The sequence below is a fragment of the Pezoporus flaviventris genome, unplaced genomic scaffold (assembly GCF_033815535.1).
Source record: "Pezoporus flaviventris isolate CSIRO_AGI_PZ_B2104156 unplaced genomic scaffold, CSIRO_AGI_Pfla_v1 ptg000072l, whole genome shotgun sequence".
In the NCBI taxonomy this organism is placed as follows: Eukaryota; Metazoa; Chordata; class Aves; order Psittaciformes; family Psittacidae; genus Pezoporus; species Pezoporus flaviventris.
In genome coordinates, this window is record NW_026892620.1 from 2681787 (window position 1) to 2704664 (window position 22878).

Genomic DNA, 22878 nt, shown 5'->3' on the forward strand with positions numbered 1-22878 from the left:
CTCTACCTCCTCAGCAGCCTTGTCACACATAGGGGCATTCACTCCTTTTTCACTCTCAAGTGAGATTTTGTCTTCATACATTTGTAAGGTGGCTGGAGGGAACAAATAATTTAAAAAAGAACAAAAAAAGAAAGAATTCTTTATTTCAAATGCTGGTGTACATTCAATATTGCACCTTACAGAAACACCTAAAACACATGCAAGGAGCTTTCTGATCCTCAGCCACACACAATTCAGAAAACAGTGATCATGCACGCATTTTCTTTTCTGATGAGTAGAACATAAGTGCTCAAATTAAAGTGAGGTACAATCCATATAAAGCGCACACACATACCATCCCCCCCTTTTTTAATCAGCTGTTGTGACCTAAGCAGGCAATTTTGTGGAACATGCGGTTATGTAGCATCACCTGCTGAATACTTACCTGTGTCTCAGCTTTTACCAAGCACGCTTCCATGCTCCCTTAATCTTCTAACTACATCCAGAGGTAGAAGCTAAACAGCTCTAGTAATGACAAACTCCCTGCTGAGCCAGCTGGCTGCAATATGAGGATTAACTGAAGTCCTGTCCTTCCCACTCATCATGATTAGTAGAGGTTCATAATATGTTCAGAAGGCCCTGGTAGAAGCACTTAGGTGAACAGGCAGGAACCAAAATGGCAATATAAACATAATAAAAGACCCCACTGAACAGCCATTTTTTGGGGGGAAAGCCCCTCATTGTACAAACAACACCAGCAATCTGCATGTACATGCTTTAAAGCAGGAATAAAACAAAAAGAAGCAGCACCAAAACTGTAAGGAATCAGCTCTCAAAACAAGTTTAGTAGATGTGGCTAAAAGATACAAACAGAGTTTCCATTACAGAAAGTGCACCTTGTCAGCTAACAGAAGGATCAAGAGCTGTACCACTACAAATTTTGTCTCATGACTATTTTTACCCAGCGCAAGAACCTGGACAGTTTGGTATAGACACCATATTTGCCTTTCTTTGCACATCCTTCTCCCCAGCTAACAATTCCAGTAACAAAATAAGTATCCTTGTATCTGGTTACATGGGGGCCTCCACTGTCTCCTTGACATGCATCTTTTTGCTCTGTTTCATAACCAGCACAGAACATGTTTTCTGTTATTGCAAAGTTAGTGGATTGCTTGCAAGTGTTCCTATCAACATAGGGGACTTCGAGCACTTTCAGTTTTTTGGAGAGTCGTCCACCTTCAAATTCACGCCCAAAGCCGCTGACCATCCCAGATTTCTGGTTCATCAGAACTTCATTAGCAAAGTCTGCTTCTGGGATGCATGCTGCTATAATGTACTCGGAAAACATTATGGGTTCCTTCAGCTTTATTAAGGCTATGTCATTGTCGTAAGTCTCGACAACATATTTAGAGTGAACAAATATTTTGTCCACAGCATGCATTGTTTCAGACTGTTCTTTCTTTTCTCTGTCCACTTCACCTGTACAAGAGTAATAAAAGGGTCATTAATATGGGGATAGCATAAGAAATTAAGACACTTGATAAAGGAAGAGAGTAGTATACCCATTGCTAACACTCTGCCTAAGCCTTTATAACATACAAGTAAACTGCAAAAATGTACTGCAATACTTATTAGCAGCATCTGGATCAGTTTAAGTCCCAAGCTTTTGTCTATGGAAATTTTTGTACCAGTTTACATGTATACATATAATACATACCACAATATATACATAATATAAAGGCATAAAGGGATTCGGTCCAATTAATGCAACTTTGGATGGAAGTTCTTAGAGGAGCTTGAGCCTGGCTTGCTTCAAAGAAGAGAAATTGGTGTAGGTCAGGATTAAACTAGTGCAAAGATAAAGTTATGTTGATCTAGTCTCATGCCTCAAAAGTGAAGCAGTCATAATTTGAATTTGTTTCTTCTTCCTCTATTCAATGTGCCATAGTTTTCCTGAGTGTTCCTGAACAAACATATCTATATGTTTCAGATGTGCCAGGAATGATCCGCTTTCTGAAGAAGCACTACTCTCCTGAACACAGTGCTAGCCAACACTTCTAGAACTTTCATTCTTAGTCACTTCCAACTAGCTGGCAAGGAAGAAAGGGAGGCAGCATTATCACTTTCCACATCAGCTGCCCCTCTTGTTACAAAGTGGGATTCCCACAATAACAAGAAATTTCAGAAAACAAAACAACAGAAAAGTAACAAACCATAATAAATAAAGTAGTAAGAGTACATCTCACATGAGATTTAGGGCACAGAGGATAAGCATGCAACACATACTCAAACATCACAGGAGTAAAATAAATAACCACTTACCAACAACTACTTTGATTTCTTTAGATTGGTTCATGCAATGAGCTGCAGTAAGTATGAAATTTTCATTCAAAATGGTTCCACCGCAAAACTCTTCCCCTTCCTCATTTAACAAAACAGCCTGTAAGTGCAGCATTAAGAAGAGCAGTTTAATGTCAATGAGCTATGAAAACAGGTTATTGATTTCTCGGTACACTGCATATATGCTTATTACTGCAGCATGCATTACCCTGTAGACCTCTCCTAAATATGGCATTCACACATGCATGTGCTACTGAGTCTTGACTGTCTTCATGGAAAGTAGATGTTTGGCTGCCATGTTACCTCACTCACAGTGCTTAGTAATGTCTTTTAGGAACAAGACACTGACTGAAAATGCTGTCACCTCTGGTGACAGGTTAAGCAGCACCATCTAAAATCGCACAAAGCCTTTCATTTTAACGTTTCAAGGCTGCAGTTTGCAGAACAGCACATTGAAGTGCCTAGGTTCGTGTAATTCTGCTACCTCCAGCTATAAATAGCATACTAGAAGGCTACCATTCAGAAGGCAGCCAGGTTAAATCAACAGTGGCACATTTTCCCTCAGAAACACTTTCTGCTTACAGGCAGAGCACAAACACCACATTTACCTGCCATGGACATTCACCAAGACGACATTCATCACCACCTACTATCCTGGTATTGACATATTGAGTATCGCTATTTGTTTCATTGCCAGGACGGGGAGTTGGGCTTTCTGTGGTAGTAACAATGTCCTCTTCCAAACTTGTTTCATATGTGGGAGCCGCATTTGGATCACCTGTTACATTGCTGTTGGCAGTGGGTAAAATAACTGACCTTTTTTTTCTTTTCACAAGAACTTTTCCACAAGGATATTTTACTGTAAAGACAAGAATGTGAAAATTAGAAGTAGACAGAAACACCACCATATGCAGAAAATCCTTGACAACAGCATCTCACAATAAACCATGTAATGCAGCTGTCCTGTTTTCAAAACGGTAGCAAAACCTTGGCAGATGCAACAAAGGAGGAAGACCAGATAGTCTGAAATATCAAGGAATAAGTATTTGAAATTTAAAACTTCATCTTCAATTGCTTACATTGCTATATTCATGTACTTGCTTTTACTGAAACAATCAATTAAGAAACTGAGTGGGGTGTTTTATTTTAGGAACAATATAGCACATGACAGAAATTTATTATTAGCTATAAAGGATAAAAAAATCCAGCATCATGAGTATATGTTTGACTTATCCCCCCTCCCCAGGTTTGTTGAAATATATAAAAAATGTACAAATAACATTAATCACAATTACTTTATGTCATCAGTTACTATTTGACTATGTTAACTGAAATTTAAAGTGGAAAAGATTTTGCAAGCTGTTATTTATATGGAATATAAGTGTTTAAGTAAATGAGATACAACTACAATACTTTTCTCCTCTGTCAACAGCAGAGTTTACTTGGGTAACTCTGTAAAGTATCTTGCAAAGGGTTCCAAATCAGCTAGATTTTGATAAATCAATTGCATCACCTCACAAAAAAAAGTCTTTGGATATACAAATCGGTTGGCCTCAGTGTTAAATCCATGTAATGTAGGATGCTGATGGTTCAAAAGACATTCTTTAACTGTGAAACAAGTCTCACCACCATTGCTGTTTATTTCATTACTTCATACCTGTTGAAACACAGCGCTTGCCATCCTCTGCTAGAGCATACCCTTTTGCACAGGAACACAAAACATCCTTCTGTATACTCTTTTTGACGCTGCAGAACTGCTCACAGTCACCATTGTTTATTTTGCAGTACTTTGGTATGACTATAAAAGAGACATTTGGAGAAAAAACTGTAAATAAAACACTCACTTCTCAGAAGATCTCAAAGTTCATCAAATTAATCCACACTCTTCAAACAGGACCTCTATCTCCACCTCTAAAACACTTGAAGCACATCTTTATGAGTGGGTAACATTAGCTAGCGCCTGACAAAGCAGTCACATCCACCACATGAAAATTACTTGGCAAGTCCAAGTGAGCCCAATTGCCATGTCATGGTGAGCTCAAAAAAAGCAGAGACAACCTGACAATGGAAGAATGAATAAAACACTAACAGAGAGGCCCAGATACTGGTAAATACTCATGATTCCTCCCTTTTGCCTTACACAACTCTAATCTCCTCTACTCCCCTCAGTCCTATGTCTGAGCTTTAGTTCCACACCTTCCAGTCTTACTTCTGGGCTACTAATACATGCTCCAGTGACATCATCAGGGTAGTAGCTCTATGCCACAGAAGTGAGACTCAGGAAGGATTTATATGCAGAAATTTATTCCTTGCAAGGCTGAAAAAGTCTCTGCACTGTCTACTGAAATCTGCTTACTTTTGTTCTCACTGCTGTGAGCTGAGTAGGGAGGCTGTACTTCTGAGCTTGTGATAAAGGCTCTTTGATGTCAGTTATACGAATCCCATGCTGCATAGTTTTATCATCATGTTTTGTGGATTTAAGGTCATGTGAAGAAGCACTATTGTAATTAAGAAGGCTCTCTCTTGAGCAAGCATAACTTCAGAACATTCACTATCCAGCTATAGAGTCACCAGGGCTTTGCATTTCTGGTTCTGTCCTCCAACTCACTGTTCACTGCCATCCTATTCTATGCATTTTAGGCAAGAGGCAAATAATGTTGGTTAAGAAACAGTTAACTCTATGTTTCAGCTCCCTTGGAAATTCGCTGCCACAGTTCTCTATAGCAGAAACCTACCAAATTCACAGTTCTTCCCTTGATAACCATCCAAGCATGAGCAAGTGTAAGAACCAATTCCATCTTTACAATGTCCACCATACTGACAAGGACTTGAGCTGCACTGGTTCCCATCTACAAAAACAAACCAAAAACCAAATTACTGTCAGAGTGTAAGCATTTTCAGTGAACTCTAAAGGGGTGTTAATAAGCAATCTTTCATTCTTCCTTTTAAAACATTTGTCCTGTGAATTGCCACACTCCAGATGGAACAAACAGTATGAATGCAATCATTCCAAAGCAGCAATGATTCATACACAGACCCTCAGTTTTGAAATATGCTTTTTATGACTACTGTATGACAGCAGGTACACAAGCCTTTTTTTGTAGGAAGATAAAGTAATTCATCACAGTCAGAGTATATATCAGTTACAGTGAAGACTGTAAAAGCAGACAGGACATTTCTACATTGCAATTACTGTCTAAAGATATTAACCTTTTGGCCTCTTGTATTTCCTTGCAATTCTGCCTAATAACGACAACTCAACTTTTATTTAAAGGTCATCTCATCCCTTGTGCATGTCTTTCGCCTGCAGTGCTGTTCATTTAAAGAAACAGATATCAGCATATTAATCAGAAGATAAACAAAATAAAGCTGTAGAGAGCCCGGCTAAAATCTGTGTGTAGGCCAAATTCCTGCCTTGTGCTGCTCATACTACTAACATTTTCCTATTGTATCCACTGAGGTATGAGGTTGAGCTTCAAAAAAATCAGTTCTTACCTCAGACTCCCACATCTATGCTACATTTGAAAGGTAGTTCTGCAGCCTTTCTTCCTTTCTGTGACCTGGAGACAACTGGCTGACCTGGTTCCAGGGCTCCAGCCACACGTATCTCACAAACTCAGTTACACATAGGGCGGCGAGGCTACATTGTGTTTGGAGACATGTTCCTTTCTCCCACACCCACAAAGGTATCTCACCCCTGCACTGATGCTCACTGCCATGGTCTCTCCCATCTAGTGATTTGCTGTAACAAATGTGCTCTCCCATCACATGGGGGAACCCTGCTGGGTTCTTCTGCCCTGTTTGGTAGGAAAAGCAGAATACCCAGAGAAGTGACACTGGCTTACTAATTCATTGCTTTAGATGACATGCTTTTCAAATGTTGGTATTTTACCATCTTTTCTGCCTCTGTTTGGAGCAGCTGGAAGAACAGCAATGCCCACAGAGAGACAAGATGCAAGAAGCTGCTCATGCTAAGCATCCAGCATGCACAGTGGCACTGGCCTTGTCACCTCATCTGCTGAAGTTTTATCTGCCCCAGGGAACATCTGCTGGGCTTTGTGTACTGCCCTCACACCTCAACATCCCTTCTGTACCTGCACATGGCCAAAACCAACAACACACAAATGCTGCATCTGTGCAGTCCACCACAGAGGCGTTGAAGACTGATCTCTATCCTCAAGAGGGAAGCCGAGATTACCATTTAGCAAAAGAAAGACAGACTTGAGGCCTACAGCACAGCTCCTGGTTTCTGCCTCCTCTGCAGTGCCAGAGCACTCCATTCTGCAGTGGTCTAAGCTAAGCAGCATCCTACTGTTGGAAACCGTACTTGTTTAGCTTGCCCCCACAGTGTAGCTGCTGCTGTGGTAATGAGTTTTCTATCAATATTGCACAAAAGCATTGCAGAATCCCATGCTAAAAAAGGAAGCAAGAGTTGTTCTAGTATCTTGGCTGAGGGCAGCTGTGGTTTTCAATACTTCTGAACACCAATAAAGCACTCATGGACTGTGGTTTAAAATGCATGAAATTGGCACCTCTGCTAAGAGCACTGGCACTGATGTTCTGCTGCTTGTATTCTCATGAGAAAATGGTTTGAAATTTTCCACTCCTGTTCACTGCAACACTGACATAGGCTATGCTTGAAATTTCAGCCTGTAGGTTGCAGAGTTCACTCCTGCTTAGAGGATTGTGAAAGCCTGTACCTTCTTTGTGGCAGCCGTCTTCAACTTTCTGCGTACTCCGAAGGACAAAGCTGAGCTGTCTTTGGTCAACATTTTTGAGGTACTCCTCCTAACATGCAAGCTGGGCATGTACTTTCAGGAGAACATTACCAAACACTAATGCATTAGAAATCTGTCCCTGCATAGTGATTATGGATACTAGAATCTTAACAAAAGCAGTTTAGACCTTAGGAAAAAAAGAACAAAACAGAAAAGACTGATTGGTGGCATCTGTTAGTCTACCAGCATCTCCTCCTTGAATGTCAACCAGTTCTTTAGAAAACTCATCCCACAAAATGTTCAATAATACAGGAATCAACAACACTCTGGCATGGAAGGTGACACAAAACTGGCAAGTGATTGCTCAGTATAGTCTAATAAGTGCTGTAGCCAACACAAAGTTAAGTGCCACCCTCATCTATGACTCTGCATCCTGCACTCCTCTATCCAGTTGTCCTCTGAAGGACAGCTGACCAGCAGACTCACATGCCCAGTTTCTGTTTCTCACCATCCTTTGCATGCAAAGGGCCATTATTTTTTTTTTTTTTTTTTTTAGAGGACAAAAATCATCCCAGCAACTGAAGGCAGCTGAACATTGCCTTTGAATAAAGCAACTGAATTCAAGCAACAGCAAGGCAGTAAATCAGATTCCTTCTTCAGAGGAAACACAAAGTGAGGGTGTCTACAGTGAAAAGAGAGGAAGCAAGGGAGCAGGAAGTGGTTACTTCAGAGGTGCATCCTTTTCAATCTTGCAATAGGGAAGCTTAATTCTATAAACAAACGCAGGGTGTTTCTTACCTACATAGATGTTCCAGAATTCCTCCTATAAGTAGGTGTGGGAAAAGGGGAATAAAAGAAGACAAAAAGAGTTAGATGAGAATTACTGATTTCTTCAGAAAAATATTAGAGCTTTCATACAGAGGATATTTGCAGCTAACAATTGTTAACACAAACATTTAAGTTACAGGCACATACAGTGCCTTGCAGACTGCTATAACCATTTAATAAATCAAAACTACCTATAGTGCCCAGCTCTACAGAAACAAATCTTGTGCATTTTTCAGAAATATCTGAAACTCCTTAGAGGTTTCCCTCCCAGTGTGTCTTACACAGCATAAGGCACTTGATTTCTTGCATCTGTATCTTTCCACCAGTTTTGACTGAATGTCCTTTTAATTCCTATAATGCCAAATTCTCAGTCTCCATCCTCTCCCCATACTCCCATCAATCAGGACCTCAGAAATCTTGAGATTTAAAAATATTTGTCTGATTTGTGTTCTTCTTTTCCTCTCCACTGAGGACTCCAGGTATGCTGTCTGTCTGTCTATGACAGTTCTTTTCAGTGACATCTGGTCACCAGCAGAACAGGCTGTGCTGGTTCTGCTATGGATCAGCCAACCTTTATGCTTTGAAGTACCCTGGCAATGCACCCATGATTCCCCACCCAGGTCATCTCAGGGCCACTTCAAGAGCATTCTGGCTATTAAATAATGCTAAAATGAAATTAATCTGGCCTTAACTTCAGTTTCAGGGCTGTTCTTAACAGCTGTGAAGCTACAGCTGACGTTCCCGGTTCCCCTCCACCACCATCACATCAAGTCACATCAAGTTTTCAGATATCATCTTTTCTACTGACCCCAGTCCCCATAGCTCCCCATCTCTTTAAAACTCTCCCTTGAGTTTGGGAATAGACTGCATTTCTGTCTAAATTAAAGTGGCAATTGGGGTAGGGCAGGTTGCACAAGAGTCACATGTACAAACTTCATTCCACATGGGCAATATAACATGAAAGGCGTACAAGAATGGCCCACAGCATACATTCTGTCAATTCAGATACTGAAAAAGAGAGACCCAAAATGACAAGCATTGCAAAGCTACTTAAGTTCAGCAAAATTCTGCCATGAAGTTTCCATGTCAGCACCTGCCTTCTCAACCTTCCCTGTGGACTCTCCACCTAAGAACTCCTGACCAGATAGGATGAGCGTTATTTCCAACACAGGTAGTATCAAAGCATTTAGAAGTCAAACACCTCAAATAGCAAGTAAACAGATGAGAACAGGAAAAATAATGGAGGCTTTAACATGGGCTGGCCTTGCAGGAACTGAATTAAGACTGTTATAGTATGTTTATGCCTTAGTAATGCCAACCAGAGCCAAAACTGCTATCTATTCTTTGTGTTAAGTGATTGGGAGTAACTTGTGATTTTCGATGCCCAGGCTGAAATTACCTTAATAACTATTTTTAAAAGATGAAATATATAGACTTATGTCTTATATTAGTTCATCCTTACAGTTTTCTCCTGGTCTTCAAATGCTTCTCTTGCTTCTTCTTTTGAGCAGCGCTCCTCATTGCATTCTCTTTCAATATTCCCTTTCTTCCATTCCTCCCAGAAGGAGTTAGCACGTTTTGTTCTTTCCAAGAACTTGTCGGCATTTTCTCTATTGATGAATACTAAACAACAGAGAAAATGATATAGGTGGCAGGTAACATCTGGTAGTGGTAAAGAGTCATTAGAACTAAGTGAAGTAGAAACAAACCCAAACCAGACCCTTTCATCCCCTACCAGTACATAACACTACCTGTGAGGTTAGTCCTTACACAGACTGATACGTCTCTGGATCTCAGAGCAGTCTCTTCTCTCTGAGAATCAGCAACAGGACAACCTGTAGGCCCCCAAAATGATCTCCTACTGGTTCTAGTCTTGAAAATAAGAACATGCAGGTTGACGCTGAAGGCTTGTATTTCTGTTGCTCCTGCTCAAGACTCCTGTCTTGAACAAAATGATCTTCCCTAAAGGTCAGGCAGTCTGCATTCCCTGATTTGGTTTTAAAGCTGACCACTAGGCAAGACCATCACCTGCTCCAGGGGCTTGTGATACAGAAACTAAATGCTACATAAACTCAAGATGCAGTAATGTATCTACCAACACATGGGAAAAGCATGCGTATGAGTTCTACTGCCCTTCATCACCTCAAATTCCACTGTACACTCCTGGGACCTTTCTTTCCTCTTAACACCTCCCAGTCACCCATACAAATGTTCCTGCATTACTGCTAGGAATCCAGGTAGAGCTAAAGCAGCTGACTTCTAAGACTGAACAAAGAGCAAAAGTAAATGAACATCAGCTTCAGCAGGAAAGTACAGCCTGAGGTCAGTTAGCTGGGTTGGTTTATTTCTTAAAAGCTTGGTGCCACAGAAGCCTAAGACCAGCTGCCTTCAAGTTCAAGATGCAGGTAGTTTTTGATTTAAACAAAAGGATTAGAGGCATTAAACTCAGATCAGACACTTGGCTGCATGAGTAATAGTGTTACTCTCCATCAACTTATGCACGCTTCACCAGACAGGAAAACCAGAAATAACACTGGAGTAAATAAACTGCCAATTACCCTGTAAAAAGCACATATTATAGGAAAGTTTGCAGAGTTTGGAAGCTGGTGTTTAATTATGTTCTAAACACCTGGAATCTAAGGAGAAAATATACTTTCTAATCACAGAATGGAGTGTAGAAGGCGGTGCTGCAGACGGAACTTCAAGACCAATGGACAGATTGCACACACCTTCTGGAGCATGCAGCTCAATTCAGCAATAAACTTGCTGGTAGTAATCATACACCCTAATATCCTCTTAAGTGAACACAGAGGGGACTTACCCTGCTTTCACTGAAATTCGTGGATCAGCCACAGGGAGCCAAATTCTGCTAGGGCTATTTATACTAAGCAATCCTATAGAACCCAGGTATAATTTGAAGCTGCACTTATTCTGAAAAGGCTCCTCGAAAGGAAGGCTTAGAGAAAGTGCTTGTAACTTGTAGCACAGTAACTGTTAGTTCATTCACCCTCTATCTTATTTGCACTTAAATCCCTCTCTGCAGTGACAGCAAAGTGACAGGATGCAGCCATTGGGGTTATCACCTCTATATTCCTTTGCCTCCATATCACCCATGTTAAGCGGATGTTTTTGTAAACTTGAACTAGCCCATTAGTCTTCTGAGGCTGGCTGTTCTCTTTCCCAAGCTTTCTGTCCTGCTTCCTTCTTCAAAGACATCAAGGAGCAACAGGCATTGATCAACTGAAGTAGGACATTCCAGGAACATGTGGAAGACCTCATTTATAAAGCCTCAGCAGGCTGACTCACTGAAGGAAGAGTAAACAACTTTTGAAAAGCCATTTACTGATGCTACTCTGCACTTCGGTGTTGACCCTATGGGCACAGAGGGTGGTGAGATGTGTTGCTCCTGCGCCCCAGCTCCAACCAAGCCTTGGCCAGGCTTCCCCTCACAGACAGAACCACCTCAGGCTGCGAGGGCAGCTGCGCTCCCACACAATCACAGAATCAGCTAGGCTGGAAAAGACCTTTAAGATCATCAAGTCAAATTACTACCCCAGGACTGCCAAGTCCACCACTAAACCATATCACTGAGGGCCTCATCTATACGGCTTTTTAACACCCAGGGACAGTTATTCCTCCACTGCCCTGGGCAGCCTGTTCCAATGACTGAGCACCCTCTGTGTGAAGAAGTTTTTCCTAATATCCAGTTTAAACCTCCCCAGGTGCAACTTGAGGCTGTTACCTCTTGCCTTACCACTTGTTATTTGGGAGGAGACTGGCCACCTACTTGCTCCATCCTCCTTTCAAGTAGTTGTAGGGAGAGATAAGGTCCCCCCCCTTTGAGCCTTCTCTTCTCCAGACTAAACACCTTCAGCCATTCCTCATCAGACTTGCACTCTAGACCCTTCACCAGCTTTGTTGCCCTTCTTTGGACCTGCTCCAGCACCTCAATATCTCTCTTGAAGTGAGTGACCCATAGCTGAACACAGGATTCGAGGTGCAGCCTCACCAGTGCCCAATACAGGGGGGATAATCACTTACCTAGTCCTGCTGAACACATTGCTGACGCAGTGCGATGCGAATGGTGTGGAGGGCCAGCAATCCCATTTTATAGGGGAGAACCGGGAAGGCGCAGCAGACAGGGACCCTGGGACGGGACACAGCACCCCGGGGGCTCAAGCACCCCGAGGTGCTCCTGGCAGCTCCCTGCCCGCGTTCTCTGTCGGGGTGTGGAGGGCAGTACAGGTGCAAATAACCCCTGAGCCGTTTTGGAAACCGAGCCCCGGCCAGCAGCGTCCCGTCCTGTCCTCCCCCCGCCATCTCCCGGCAGCCCCCCACAGGCTGTGAGGAAGGGGACATCCCCCCACACCCCAAAATGAAAGAGGCGCCTCCTTACCGCCTCCTTCAGCTCGGAGCTCGCCCGTCTGCGCCGCGCACAGCAATAGGAGCAGTAGGCGACCGGCCATGGTGGCGCGGAGACCCCGCGCTGCGGCGGGACGGCACGGGACGGCACGGCACGGCACGGCACGGACAGGACGGGAGCTGAAGCCTTCACCCCCCCCAGGCGGGGAGAGAGTGAAGCGGCATTGCTTCACCCCGCTCTGAAATAGCGGAAGCGCTGGGGTAGGGGAAAAGCCGCCGTGGGATTTCTCAGCCGGGGGTGGGGGTCGTGATGAGGCTCTTCTTTTTCTTTCTATTTATTTAATTATTTTCTTTTATAAGAAAAGGCAGCAGGCTTCTTTAGTTGTACCTCTTATTTGCGGGAGAGGGGAAGTGAACCCTCACGTTAATAAGCAAGCACCGGCTGATGCAGGTGTGGGACTCAGCGCCGGGCTGAGCAAGTGCAAAGCCGGGCTCTCACCCCAAAACACTCGCCACCCTCGGCAGCTCCCACCACCTTTCCTGCATCCCAGGCCCATAATCTGCTGGCACTGCGCCTTCCGTACCGAGGGCCTGGTGACCTTGGCCTGGTGTTCACCGGGAGCTGGCAGCTCCCGGCATCTCCGACTTCTTGGGCTTTTTCCCTCAGCTGTGCCTGGTGAGCTCTCTGTGCATGTCTTCGGCGTTTCCAGAGCCTGCCATTAGATCTCCTTCGTCTTCTTGTCTTGCTTAAACAGGCTGTTATATTGAAAACATGCCCAAACCCCAGCTTTGTTTTGAAAAAGTCATTCTGTGCAGCCATTAGCACTGATTGTTTTCTTTCAGCATTGTACCCTTGTTCTGCAAGATGATGAGCTGTTCATAAAAGTCAATATTTACACTGGAAAGTGACAGACAAGAAATCATCCTATGGAGTATGCAATATCCCAAACTGTTCTAGCTCAGGGGGTCTGGAGAGATGGTTTTGCAACGCTGAGTGCCCTGTCCTAGTGAAAATGAGGCTTTATTTGCTGTTTGCTACTCCTAGTCACCTTCTGCCCTGGAAATATATTCTGCTGGCATATATGCTTTCCTCTTAGGAGTAATGAGAACCTCTGGGATATGTTTCTGAGGCCTCTGGAATTTGCTGCTTTTTGTAATTCAGTTCACTATTTAAATGAAAAGTATACTATTCTTCTATGTCAGTAAAGCAGGTTATAGCATGTTCAGTATTACATGATACATGTACCATATAATGTCAATGTTTTCCCCTAATAATAGAGTATGGTCAATTCTAAGTGTCCTACTTATTTATAAGCTTTTGTGATTTAGCATGTTGTGAATGATATTCATCATGATGTGAATGAATTTAAAGTGTAAGCTTTGTGTAAAACAAACTGTTTTCTAATCTCCTGGTCAGTTTAATCTCCCTTTTCACCCTTTTTATGCTTAGATTAGAAGGTGCATTTTTTAGTGGTATAGTTGATGGTGTTTTCATAGTGCTTCAGGTTCTGCCATTTTTGTCTTAAGGCCTTAGAGAATGGTCTTTGGCCAGTGTTTTGCAGAGGGTGAGGCAATTATCTAATTCTGGTTTTGTATCTCAGGATAGAGGCTACGCATTGGATTATACTGGACAACAAATGAAACAAACATTTCTTTTTGTTAGTCCTCTTCTGTACCAATGACCTTAACATCAAGGCAAAGATAAGATTAAATTAGTGGTATTCTTCACCACTCATAAATACAGGATTAAATATTACACTTAATAGCCTTGCTGCAATACTGCTTGGTGCAAGAAGACTAAAACCAAGTTTTCATAGCAGACCTGTAAATGTGAAATTAACCTTTTCCCAGCTTTCTTGTTCTGGAGACTACAGCTCCTCTACCTCAAATATACCTGTTGCCACTGCAACTTTTGGAGGAAGCTACTTTAATGTAAGCTAAAAGAAACACTTTTTTCCTGTTTCTTCTGCTATTGCATCATCACATTATATGTAATGTACAGGACCCATCAGCACAGGAAGTTGTGAAAGCCAGAAGCAGAAATGTGTTCAGAAGAGATTGCACACATTTGTAGACAGCAGCTTCATTCATGACTATTCAACCTAATGCAACTTCTAGCTCAGGAAGTCTGTACATCACTGATTACCAGAAACTGAGAGGGTAGTTGGAGGTAGGATCATGGTGTGCCTGATGTATTGCTGACAGTCTTTCTCTCAGCACCTCCTCTGTCCCTCAGCAGAAATGGATGCAGAGCAAAAGGAACTTTGAGTCTGATTTGTTATGGCCATTCTGTGCTGCTTGACAAGACACGTAAGTTTATAAATGATACCAATAGGGAAGTTGTTATTATTATTCAAGTAGGCATTAGGCTCATTTCAAATCATTAATAGCAGTGTGGGTATCACATATATCACATATGATGATTAAGGAATGTTTCAGTAGGAAAATGGCTACGAGGGTCTGGGCTGCAATAACCTGATCTCAAAATTCTCTGTTTCAGCATCATTAATCCATGTGCTTCTTTAACCATTCGATGTATCTGGATACCCTTGTGTAAACCCCATAGCTGCCTTCAACAGCACAGCCCTTTCCCCAGCTAACAATCCCAGTCAGAAACCAAGTGTTCTTGTACTTTGTAGCATGAGGTCCACCACTGTCTCCCTTGCAAGAGTCCTTAGAGCCGGCCAGGTCTCCTGCACAGAACATATTCTCTGTAATATTTAAATCTGTTTCCTTTTCACATTCTTGTGTCTTTACACGTGGCAACTCAACTCTCATCAAAACAGATGAAGTGGCACCTCTATCTAGTAGGCGTCCCCATCCACTCACAGTGGAGAACTTCTTGGTGGACAGTTCATACACCGCAAACCGTTTTTCAGGCAAACATATTGGCACCACATAGTCAGTGAGGTTCACGGGTGTTTCCAGCCGCAGGAGGGCAATATCATTATTAACTTGTCCATTCGTGTATTCTTCATGAATGATTATCCTGGCAACTCCACTTTCTTGCTCACTTTTCTCATCAGCATTTGTTGAGTATTCACCTGGAAAAGTTATTTGCAGGTCATGTCAAGCAGTTCCTTGATTCTTCAGAGGTTTGAGGGGATTGGGGGTTTTTAGTCTGACACCTCTTAAGGACAATTTCCTTATACTACAAAGGCCTGAATATTTTGTCTTTTACTCTGCTTTGCCAGGATGAGAAGCTGCCACCACAACCACGGCTCAGTAACAGAAGGAGGGGAAGATACATACCCAGTCTCACTCGAAGCTGTTTAGGATGAGTGTATTCCAAACAGTGAGCAGCAGTGACCACCCACTCTGGGGAAAGCAGGGTACCACCACACTTCTCTTTCTGATTCTGTATTAGCAGGGCCTGCCGACATAAAGCAAGTTCATGTCTTAACACCAAATGTGCTTGACCTGGATCTTAGTAGATCTTCATGTCACTTTACGCAACAGTGTTTGAGAATATCGTGCTGATTTCACGGAGAATTTAGGAGGGGGAATGTTCCCATTGACATTTTTGCCATCATGTAGTATGGATCCTGCCTATTATGGCCAAGAGCATATCTTCACAAGCTGAAACTAAGGATTAAGGGGTCAGGGAATAGAAGAGGTTGCATTGCCACTCCACTGCTATGAAAGCAGGCCCTCTAGAACAAGGCTAAGATGCATGATTAAAACAGGTGTATCTGCTGGCTACAAATGAAGAGGGAATTTAGTTATCCACACCTGACATTTGTGGGTAAAATTTTTAAAACAATGAACATAAGATAGTGGTTTCATAAGGAAAAAAAAAAGTGGCAATGACAAATTTCTGAAGACTCACTTGCCATGGACATTCACCCGGAGGACAGATTGAACCACCAACTATTCTTCCTCGTGCAGTCACAGTTTTGTTTGCCAGCACTGGTATTTTTCCACATGGGTATTTCACTGAAAAAAAAAAACAAAACAACCAAACAAAGAAAAACATAAAGGACAATGTGGGTGGTTTTATTGCACTGAATTCAGAGCAAAATGTGCATTATCTTCTGTGAAGTTGTGTTAGCTGAAAAACTGGGTTCTAGTCTGGGAGCGTGGGTTCTCAGAAGTAATTTAAAGCAGGTAAGCAGTCTTTTTGTTTATAAACAGCCAGAAATGCTTTTACAAGTGGGGTGCAGGCCTATACACTATCATACACCTACCACAGGATTTTGCAACCAGTATACCTCCTTAAGATATATGTCAACACAAAGGGGTATGCTACAGGCCAGAGAGCAGAAGAGACTCTTATCAAGGTTCATAACCTACATATTTTCACCGAACTTACTTTCAGTCAGTTACACCAGATGCACAGCATCCATGGCTGGTATGAAGACTGTACCAAGCTTTTACAGGTACAGACAAGGTATGGTGAAACAGGACTAGCTCTTTTGTGGCATCTGGTCAAAGACTGGAATAGGTGCAACACAAACCTATACCCTCTAACCCTGTATGCAGGGAAACATTAGTTTGGGTGTTGAAGGGGCCATTGTGAGAGGTGACAGAAGGACGGTGAAGGGACTGGCATCCTGGCAGTTACACAGTTTTGTCTTCTTGCAACACACTGTCAGTGCTATGGTTATTTTGATCCACAAGAAGCAAGTAGCAACAATCACATCTTCCTCACAGGGGAAGACATGCTGAAAAGCCTGTGGGGAATTCTTTGTTTTCAGCTTTTAACAAAAGCAGCTTCCCCATCACGTGATATTGCAGAGTCTGCTAATAAGGGATAAGCACATTAGTGCTCATTTTTTTCTAATGAAATTGCTGTTGTTGAGAGCTACTTTGTCATTATCAGTTCTCTGCATGAGTGCTCCATTACGGAGTGTGTAGGGGGGCATCACCTCTCGGAATTACTTTGCATGCTCCCTGCAGCTCTGTCCGTTATGTTTGCATGCCCAGGGGTCACTTTTTCCTCTCTAAGAAAGTAATTCAAGCAGGCATCTGCAGTAGCGTAAGGTGCCAGCTTATGTATTGGAAAAATAATTAACTTGAGCTACCCTAGTCCCAGCTGAAACTTACCTTATCAGATGAATGAGAGAAATATCTAGCCATAGTGTCCAGATGAATACTAAAAGGGTATTAGTCCAACCAAATACGAAAAAAGAAAAGGAAAAAAAAAAAAGAGAATAACTGTTTTTCTTTGATTTTATTAGGCCCCTCTCTTTCTTGACTCCAGTGCTGAAATAAACGTGGTAATAAATTCCACAGTTACATTTCAGATTGGAGATCCAACAGTGAAACAATGCTGCCCCAAACATATTTTCCCACCATGGGCATAAGCTAAACCAAAAAAGCACTTGTGAGGCACAAAGCCTGTCTACTCACCAGCATCCCCTCAGCCTGACCCCAAATCCCTGGCAACCTACTGCTGTGCTTTATTTAGACAACCTGGCCGTAAGCTTGTCTCCACTGCTCAGTTCTCTACTAGACCAGTGGTGAGAGTGCTTCCCCAGCAGGAGACTGGGGTTCACCTCCCTCCTCACTCCTACCAAGTGGGATGTTCAGACTCAAATTTCCCTCTTCTCAGAGGATCGGACTTCTGGGACCAGGAAGAAGAGGTCAAAAGGCTCCCTGCTCGGTGTGTACACTTTGTCAGCTGCTTTTTTAGAGTGTCTAACTTCCACCAGAAGCCCAAACGTGCTGCTCTTGAAGAGGAGGTGGAGAGCTGGTGGCTGAGGGTTATACCTTGCAGCTCCTGATGGGTACATGTTGAAATTTTTTCTTCCAGAGCTGGTTTAGGCTTAGGATCAGACTGGGGGGTCTTACCTTGGGGAGTGCAGGACACACCATCACTTGCTATGGTGTAGTCGTCAGCACAGAAGCACACTCGTTTCTCAGACCGCTCATCAGTACAGAACTGTTCACAGCCACCGTTTTCATAAATGCACTTCAGTTTGTCAGCTTTGGCTAAAGTCAGAGAAAGAGCATTTAGGTTTCCAAATGTGTATTTGGTGTTTAACACGGATTAATTGCAACTTGAAATACTGACAGGGAAGCAAGGCAGCAAAGTAGATTTCTATGATTTATGTACAGTGACTGCATCAAAAGCACCTTCCATTTGGCAGAAGTTAAGCAGGCCTGGATGTCCAGGGAGTAGGGAAGAAAAGGGTTAAGAAACACACACCTAAAATTGAGTTAGTCTCTTTTCTGCTATATCTGAGCTGTTTAAAGGCTGGAGGTGTCATAATTGTGGGATAAATATCACAATATTTGACTGAAAAATTCTTAACTATTTTGTAGTTTGACATTTGGCAGAAGGATGCTCTAGGATGACCTTTGAGACAGTCTGGTTAGACTTAACGAGTGCCTAGGCACTGTTAGGTCTCTGTGTGTTCTGAATGTAGTGTAGATAAGCATGTTCTAGGAGTTTAACACTCAATGCACTGTCATTAACTGCTGGATGTGTCCCCTTGGGCTTTGTACAATGCATATGCAGGGTAGTTCTCATTCACATTTCTAAGTCACAGTAACCTAAGCACTTGGGGAGGAAAAATAATTCCTCCTTGTCTCTGAGATGGTGCACGAAAGGCAATTATTTTCTTTTACAAAGTCATCACAGGGTAATAACTATCTTGCTGCCTTGCAGTGCCTGACTGCCAGCTGGTTAGATCCATCATGCAACGCCACCAGCAGTGTGACCAATAGCTGTCACAGCTAGAATGATGCAGAGTGATAATGATTGTTACTGTTTATCTCAGTGCCTTGCATTTGAATTAATAATGGCATTTTGATCTTGTTAAGCTACCCCAGAGCTGACCTTTTTCGCAGCTTTTGCCCTCGTATTCGACAGGGCAGCGGCAAACATAATCCTGAAACTGGTCATCACAACTCCCACCATTCTGACAGGGGTTGGAGTCACACTGGTTAGGGTCTGTGGAAACATTCAGTGTCAGTCCAGCTCATGTGAAGAGCTGCAACAGCAGGAGTGTTTTTGCAGCTGCTAGAACATCCCAAACCATCGTACCGGAATAGATGTGCCAGAACTCTCTCTGGAAGAAAAAGATGCTGGATTTAATTAAAGAAAAATTGACTCAGGTTAAATCCTATAGTCCTCGTGGCACAGGCGGGGTTACAGAGAGCCACAGTGATGCCCCTTTTGTCTTTGTAATTTAAAAAAGTTGATGTCCATGAAATATTGTACATTATTTTCTACATTCTATGTTGTTTCCATATACCAGTAAAGAAGGGCACTGTGTAACACACACAAATAAGTTATCCATAACCTCCATATAGTTGAGGTGGGGTTGACTTAAACAGGTGTTGCTCAATACAATAATTTAAATTTTTATCTGACCCCCATAAGGGGTCAAGGAGATGACTTTGAGCATCCACTTCCTTCCCCTCCACAAATCGGTACTGCCTGGGGCAGCCCATGCTGTATGCCCTCCTGCAACTCACTGATGCTGCATGTTCCCCCATGAGAGAAAGGTGGAGACAGCAGAACACAGTGCATTTTTTACTCTCATTCTTTAAGTGTCAAAGCACACCCTTGAGTAGGGGGAATCCATCTGACAGTGCTCACACAGCCCTGTTTTACTTACTGTCCTTTCATCATCGTGGTAAATCTCTCTTGCTTCCTCAAAGGAACATTTTTCTTCCATGCATTCTCGCTCTACTGACCCCCGTTTTATCTCTTCAAAGAAGCTGTTGGCTCGTCTTTGCCTTTGCAAAATGCTGTTTGCCTCTTCCTTCTTTAGAAAGACTGAAAAACAGCAGCATGTTCTGTTTGTCACTCAGCTGTGCAATCCTGATGGGGGGGTAGGGGAGACAATTTTCTCTGAAAGCTATTCTCTTCCCAAGCTTTTTCTGAGACACTTTAGAAAGAAACCAGCAAATGTGAAATAATTCTGTGACTTGCCTCCCAGGTAAAGTGGCAGCACATGTATTTTGCAGAGCCCGGAGCTTAGGAGAAGATGGCGTGTTACACCAGTGCTATATGTCAGTGACTCCTAAGGTACTATTCCACATCATACACTGGGTCTCAACATGCACAGCACAGTCTTTCCATTCTAGCAGCTGAAAAACCTGTGTTGCTTTATTAAGCACTGATGTAAATGGAGACGTGATTTTTCCTGTGCTTACTACAGGATGTCACTTGGTGACATGTGGACCACATTCATCCCTTCACCCACAGTCACGTTGTCTCACACCCCTTCACTCTTAGGACCTGCAGAAAGGACTCACCCAACCACTAGCAGACCATGGTTTTAAATCCACTGCCTTAATACATTTATCTTTAGTTTTCTTCTGTAAAAAAAAGGCTGTGTTAAGGTATATAGGAAGGCTGGACAATGCTGTTTGTGTTCCCAGTGAAACCTGTAGATAGCTCCTAGGTGCTGATAGCACCATAGACCATAGCCAGAGGGGTCTTCTCCCTGTCCACCTCTGCCATGCTTTGGAAGGACATGGGGTACACAGGTTTGATAGCAGACATCAGAAGATCTCACTTCCTAGAGCTACATCAACTTGCAAGTGCCAGAAATGTGCCCTGAAATCTGGAACCACTGTCACCATGTTGACCTGCTCCTCAGCTTCAGGATGCGAGCACATCACACAACTACGCCCCTCCTGGTGTAACTCAGGCCAAGGAACAAGAAGTCCCAGTGCTGTGGTGTACTTTTGTTCCATTCCTACACAGAACAAGTCTTGAAATAATTAATTTTGTGACATTTTCTCCTCTTCCGTGTCAGTAGCAGATTCTGGAGCTTTGTGACAACAACTTACGTTTCAGTGCTTTTAACTATTTCACCTGGAATTGTGGGTAGATTTAGGGATGAAGGCTGATACATATCACCTGCCTTTCCCCCAGGACATTCTCACTACATGACCCCTCACAGAGCAGACTTACTTTCTGTGTGATAGGAGAGCCCTGAGGTGGTTGCTGACAGACAAAGACTCACTGACTTGCACACAAACATAAGTACTGAGAAGCTTTATTCCAGTCTGGTGAGGTGTCTCTAAACATTTGTGTCTAATCAGAACATATGCTGAATTACATGCAAAATAGTGGTAATTTCCCCTATATTTCAAAGTTATTTAAGGAATAAAATTTTGCATGGGGTGCACTGAATTTATCCCAGGGTGTTTCATAAACATTTGCTCCCTGTAGGAATGTAAGCTGGGTTTTTCTGCAGTGGTTTTGAAGTCAGGCTCTATGCATTTAATGTGGCTGTCTTTGAAGGCTTTTAATTAACCTTACACTGCAGATACATGACAGAGGAGTGTGCCTGGGTGCATGGCTGGGAGCATACTTCCTTTTTTATTTTGGTGTTCTCCACTTATTTACATTGGAATGCTTTTGACTTTGCTGTGTATTTTTCCAGCCTTGTTCACTGCAGTGCAGGAGACCCTGTCAGTGGCTAACTGGGAATCTGAAAGCATGGGGTCAGCTTTATTAATCTGTGAGCTGATTTTCAGGCACATACTGGAACCACCGAAGAGCTACCCCCTCACTGCCTTTTACTGCTACTTCTTTAATTTCTCATCAGCTAAATGACGGACTATTGAGTCTTTGCTTTGAAAAAGCCACGGGTCAATATGAAATAAGAATAAATCCAAGTTTCACGTAGTGGGCAGACAGCTGGTGGTTTGCCTGCCGTCTGTGCAGTGAGATAATAGATCCATTTAGCTGTCTGGAGGTGCTTTTCCTTAGTTAACAAAACAATCATGTGAATGCCATCACTGCAAGCAAGTAAGAGCCTTAGACTAACTCACAGGCACAACCAGAGCCAGGATGAACGCGCAACAGTGCTCAAAACTTGCAATGAAAATTACGTCTGAGTAATAGGAGAGAGGTCCATTGCCAGTAAACAGAATCACAGCCATATCCTACGACATACCTGCATCCAGAGAAAGAGGAACCAGTAGCAGAAAGCAGAGAAACAAAGCCACGCACTGCCTGGAAACCATGATGAACCCAGTGTCCCAGTTGTGTATTGACATTTCAGCAAGGGCTGTTTGGCAAAAGAGCTCAGCTTCAAATGCTCGGAGCCAGAGGAGGAGCCGGCGAGTCATGGAAACAGAAAAAGATCCATCACAGCCCGGTGAGCTGAGCAGAAGGGCACATGTGGAGCCTGCGATGTGCACTTTCCACACTAGCGGGGAGTTTGGTTTTGAAGCACTCTCTCCTGACCTGTGCAAAGGCTTTGCTGAGTACACAGGCTGCCACCCTGGGCCTTCAGTTTCCATCTAATGTGCCTTTTTTCATGAGGAACATAAATGCTGGGACCCTCTGTCTGTATGGCTGGCGCTAAACTGGCCACGTAACCTCACATACAGAGAGCAGAGATGTGATATTTATCTTGAATCGGCAGTCAAGTTACAGCCAAGATACAGCCTTTCAGTGCTTTGGAGTATGATCGAACCACCGACATCTGTCTTTTCCCATTTCCCTGTCACCGATTACAACTCTGCCTTATGGAGACACTGATTAACTAGCAAGAGACGCCCTACCCTGCTTCTCTCCATCTTTACTGCAAGACCTGTGTGGCCTGCACAAGTTGTACCAGCTGGAAGAGGGGCTAACCTAATCCATGTTGTATTTCATTAGTAAGGATAGAGGTTTGAGGGGCTGACCTGCAGACAAAGTTTTATCTGGAACAAAAGCAGGCCTCTGATTTAATAG

General features: G+C 43.0%; 2 protein-coding genes across 2 annotated transcripts; both read right to left on the reverse strand.

Annotated features, from left to right (window-relative positions):
* Positions 1-123: 123 nt before the first annotated feature.
* On the reverse strand, positions 124-12369 carry F10 (coagulation factor X). The gene is made up of 8 exons (XM_061472692.1): positions 12262-12369; positions 9328-9488; positions 7836-7860; positions 5055-5168; positions 3977-4117; positions 2928-3178; positions 2302-2419; positions 124-1458 (listed from the first exon to the last, which is right to left on the reverse strand). The coding sequence occupies exons 1-8, from the start codon at positions 12329-12331 to the stop codon at positions 911-913; spliced, it is 1428 nt and encodes a 475-aa protein (XP_061328676.1). The 5' UTR covers positions 12332-12369; the 3' UTR covers positions 124-910.
* Positions 12370-13865: 1496 nt separating this feature from the next.
* Positions 13866-22533, reverse strand: F7 (coagulation factor VII). Its single transcript, XM_061472720.1, has 8 exons — positions 22094-22533; positions 19796-19956; positions 19219-19243; positions 19012-19125; positions 18021-18161; positions 16057-16163; positions 15480-15600; positions 13866-15271 (listed from the first exon to the last, which is right to left on the reverse strand). The coding sequence occupies exons 1-8, from the start codon at positions 22440-22442 to the stop codon at positions 14733-14735; spliced, it is 1557 nt and encodes a 518-aa protein (XP_061328704.1). The 5' UTR covers positions 22443-22533; the 3' UTR covers positions 13866-14732.
* Positions 22534-22878: the final 345 nt, after the last annotated feature.

What these genes read in the sequence shown, in the direction of transcription:
- F10 (XM_061472692.1), bottom strand. Translation starts at nt 12,331, where the DNA reads ATGGCCGGTCGCCTACTGCTCCTATTGCTGTGCGCGGCGCAGACGGGC. An exon ending in TTGAAGACCAGGAGAAAACT is followed by an intron (nt 7,861 to 9,327) that starts GTAAGGATGAAC and finishes ACCTACTTATAG; the next exon opens with GAGGAATTCTGGAACATCTA. An exon ending in CAAGCGCTGTGTTTCAACAG is followed by an intron (nt 3,179 to 3,976) that starts GTATGAAGTAAT and finishes TTGTCTTTACAG; the next exon opens with TAAAATATCCTTGTGGAAAA.
- F7 (XM_061472720.1), bottom strand. Translation starts at nt 22,442, where the DNA reads ATGGAAACTGAAGGCCCAGGGTGGCAGCCTGTGTACTCAGCAAAGCCT. An exon ending in ACCACGATGATGAAAGGACA is followed by an intron (nt 19,244 to 19,795) that starts GTAAGTAAAACA and finishes TTTTTCTTCCAG; the next exon opens with AGAGAGTTCTGGCACATCTA. An exon ending in ACAGCTTCGAGTGAGACTGG is followed by an intron (nt 15,272 to 15,479) that starts GTATGTATCTTC and finishes TAACTTTTCCAG; the next exon opens with GTGAATACTCAACAAATGCT.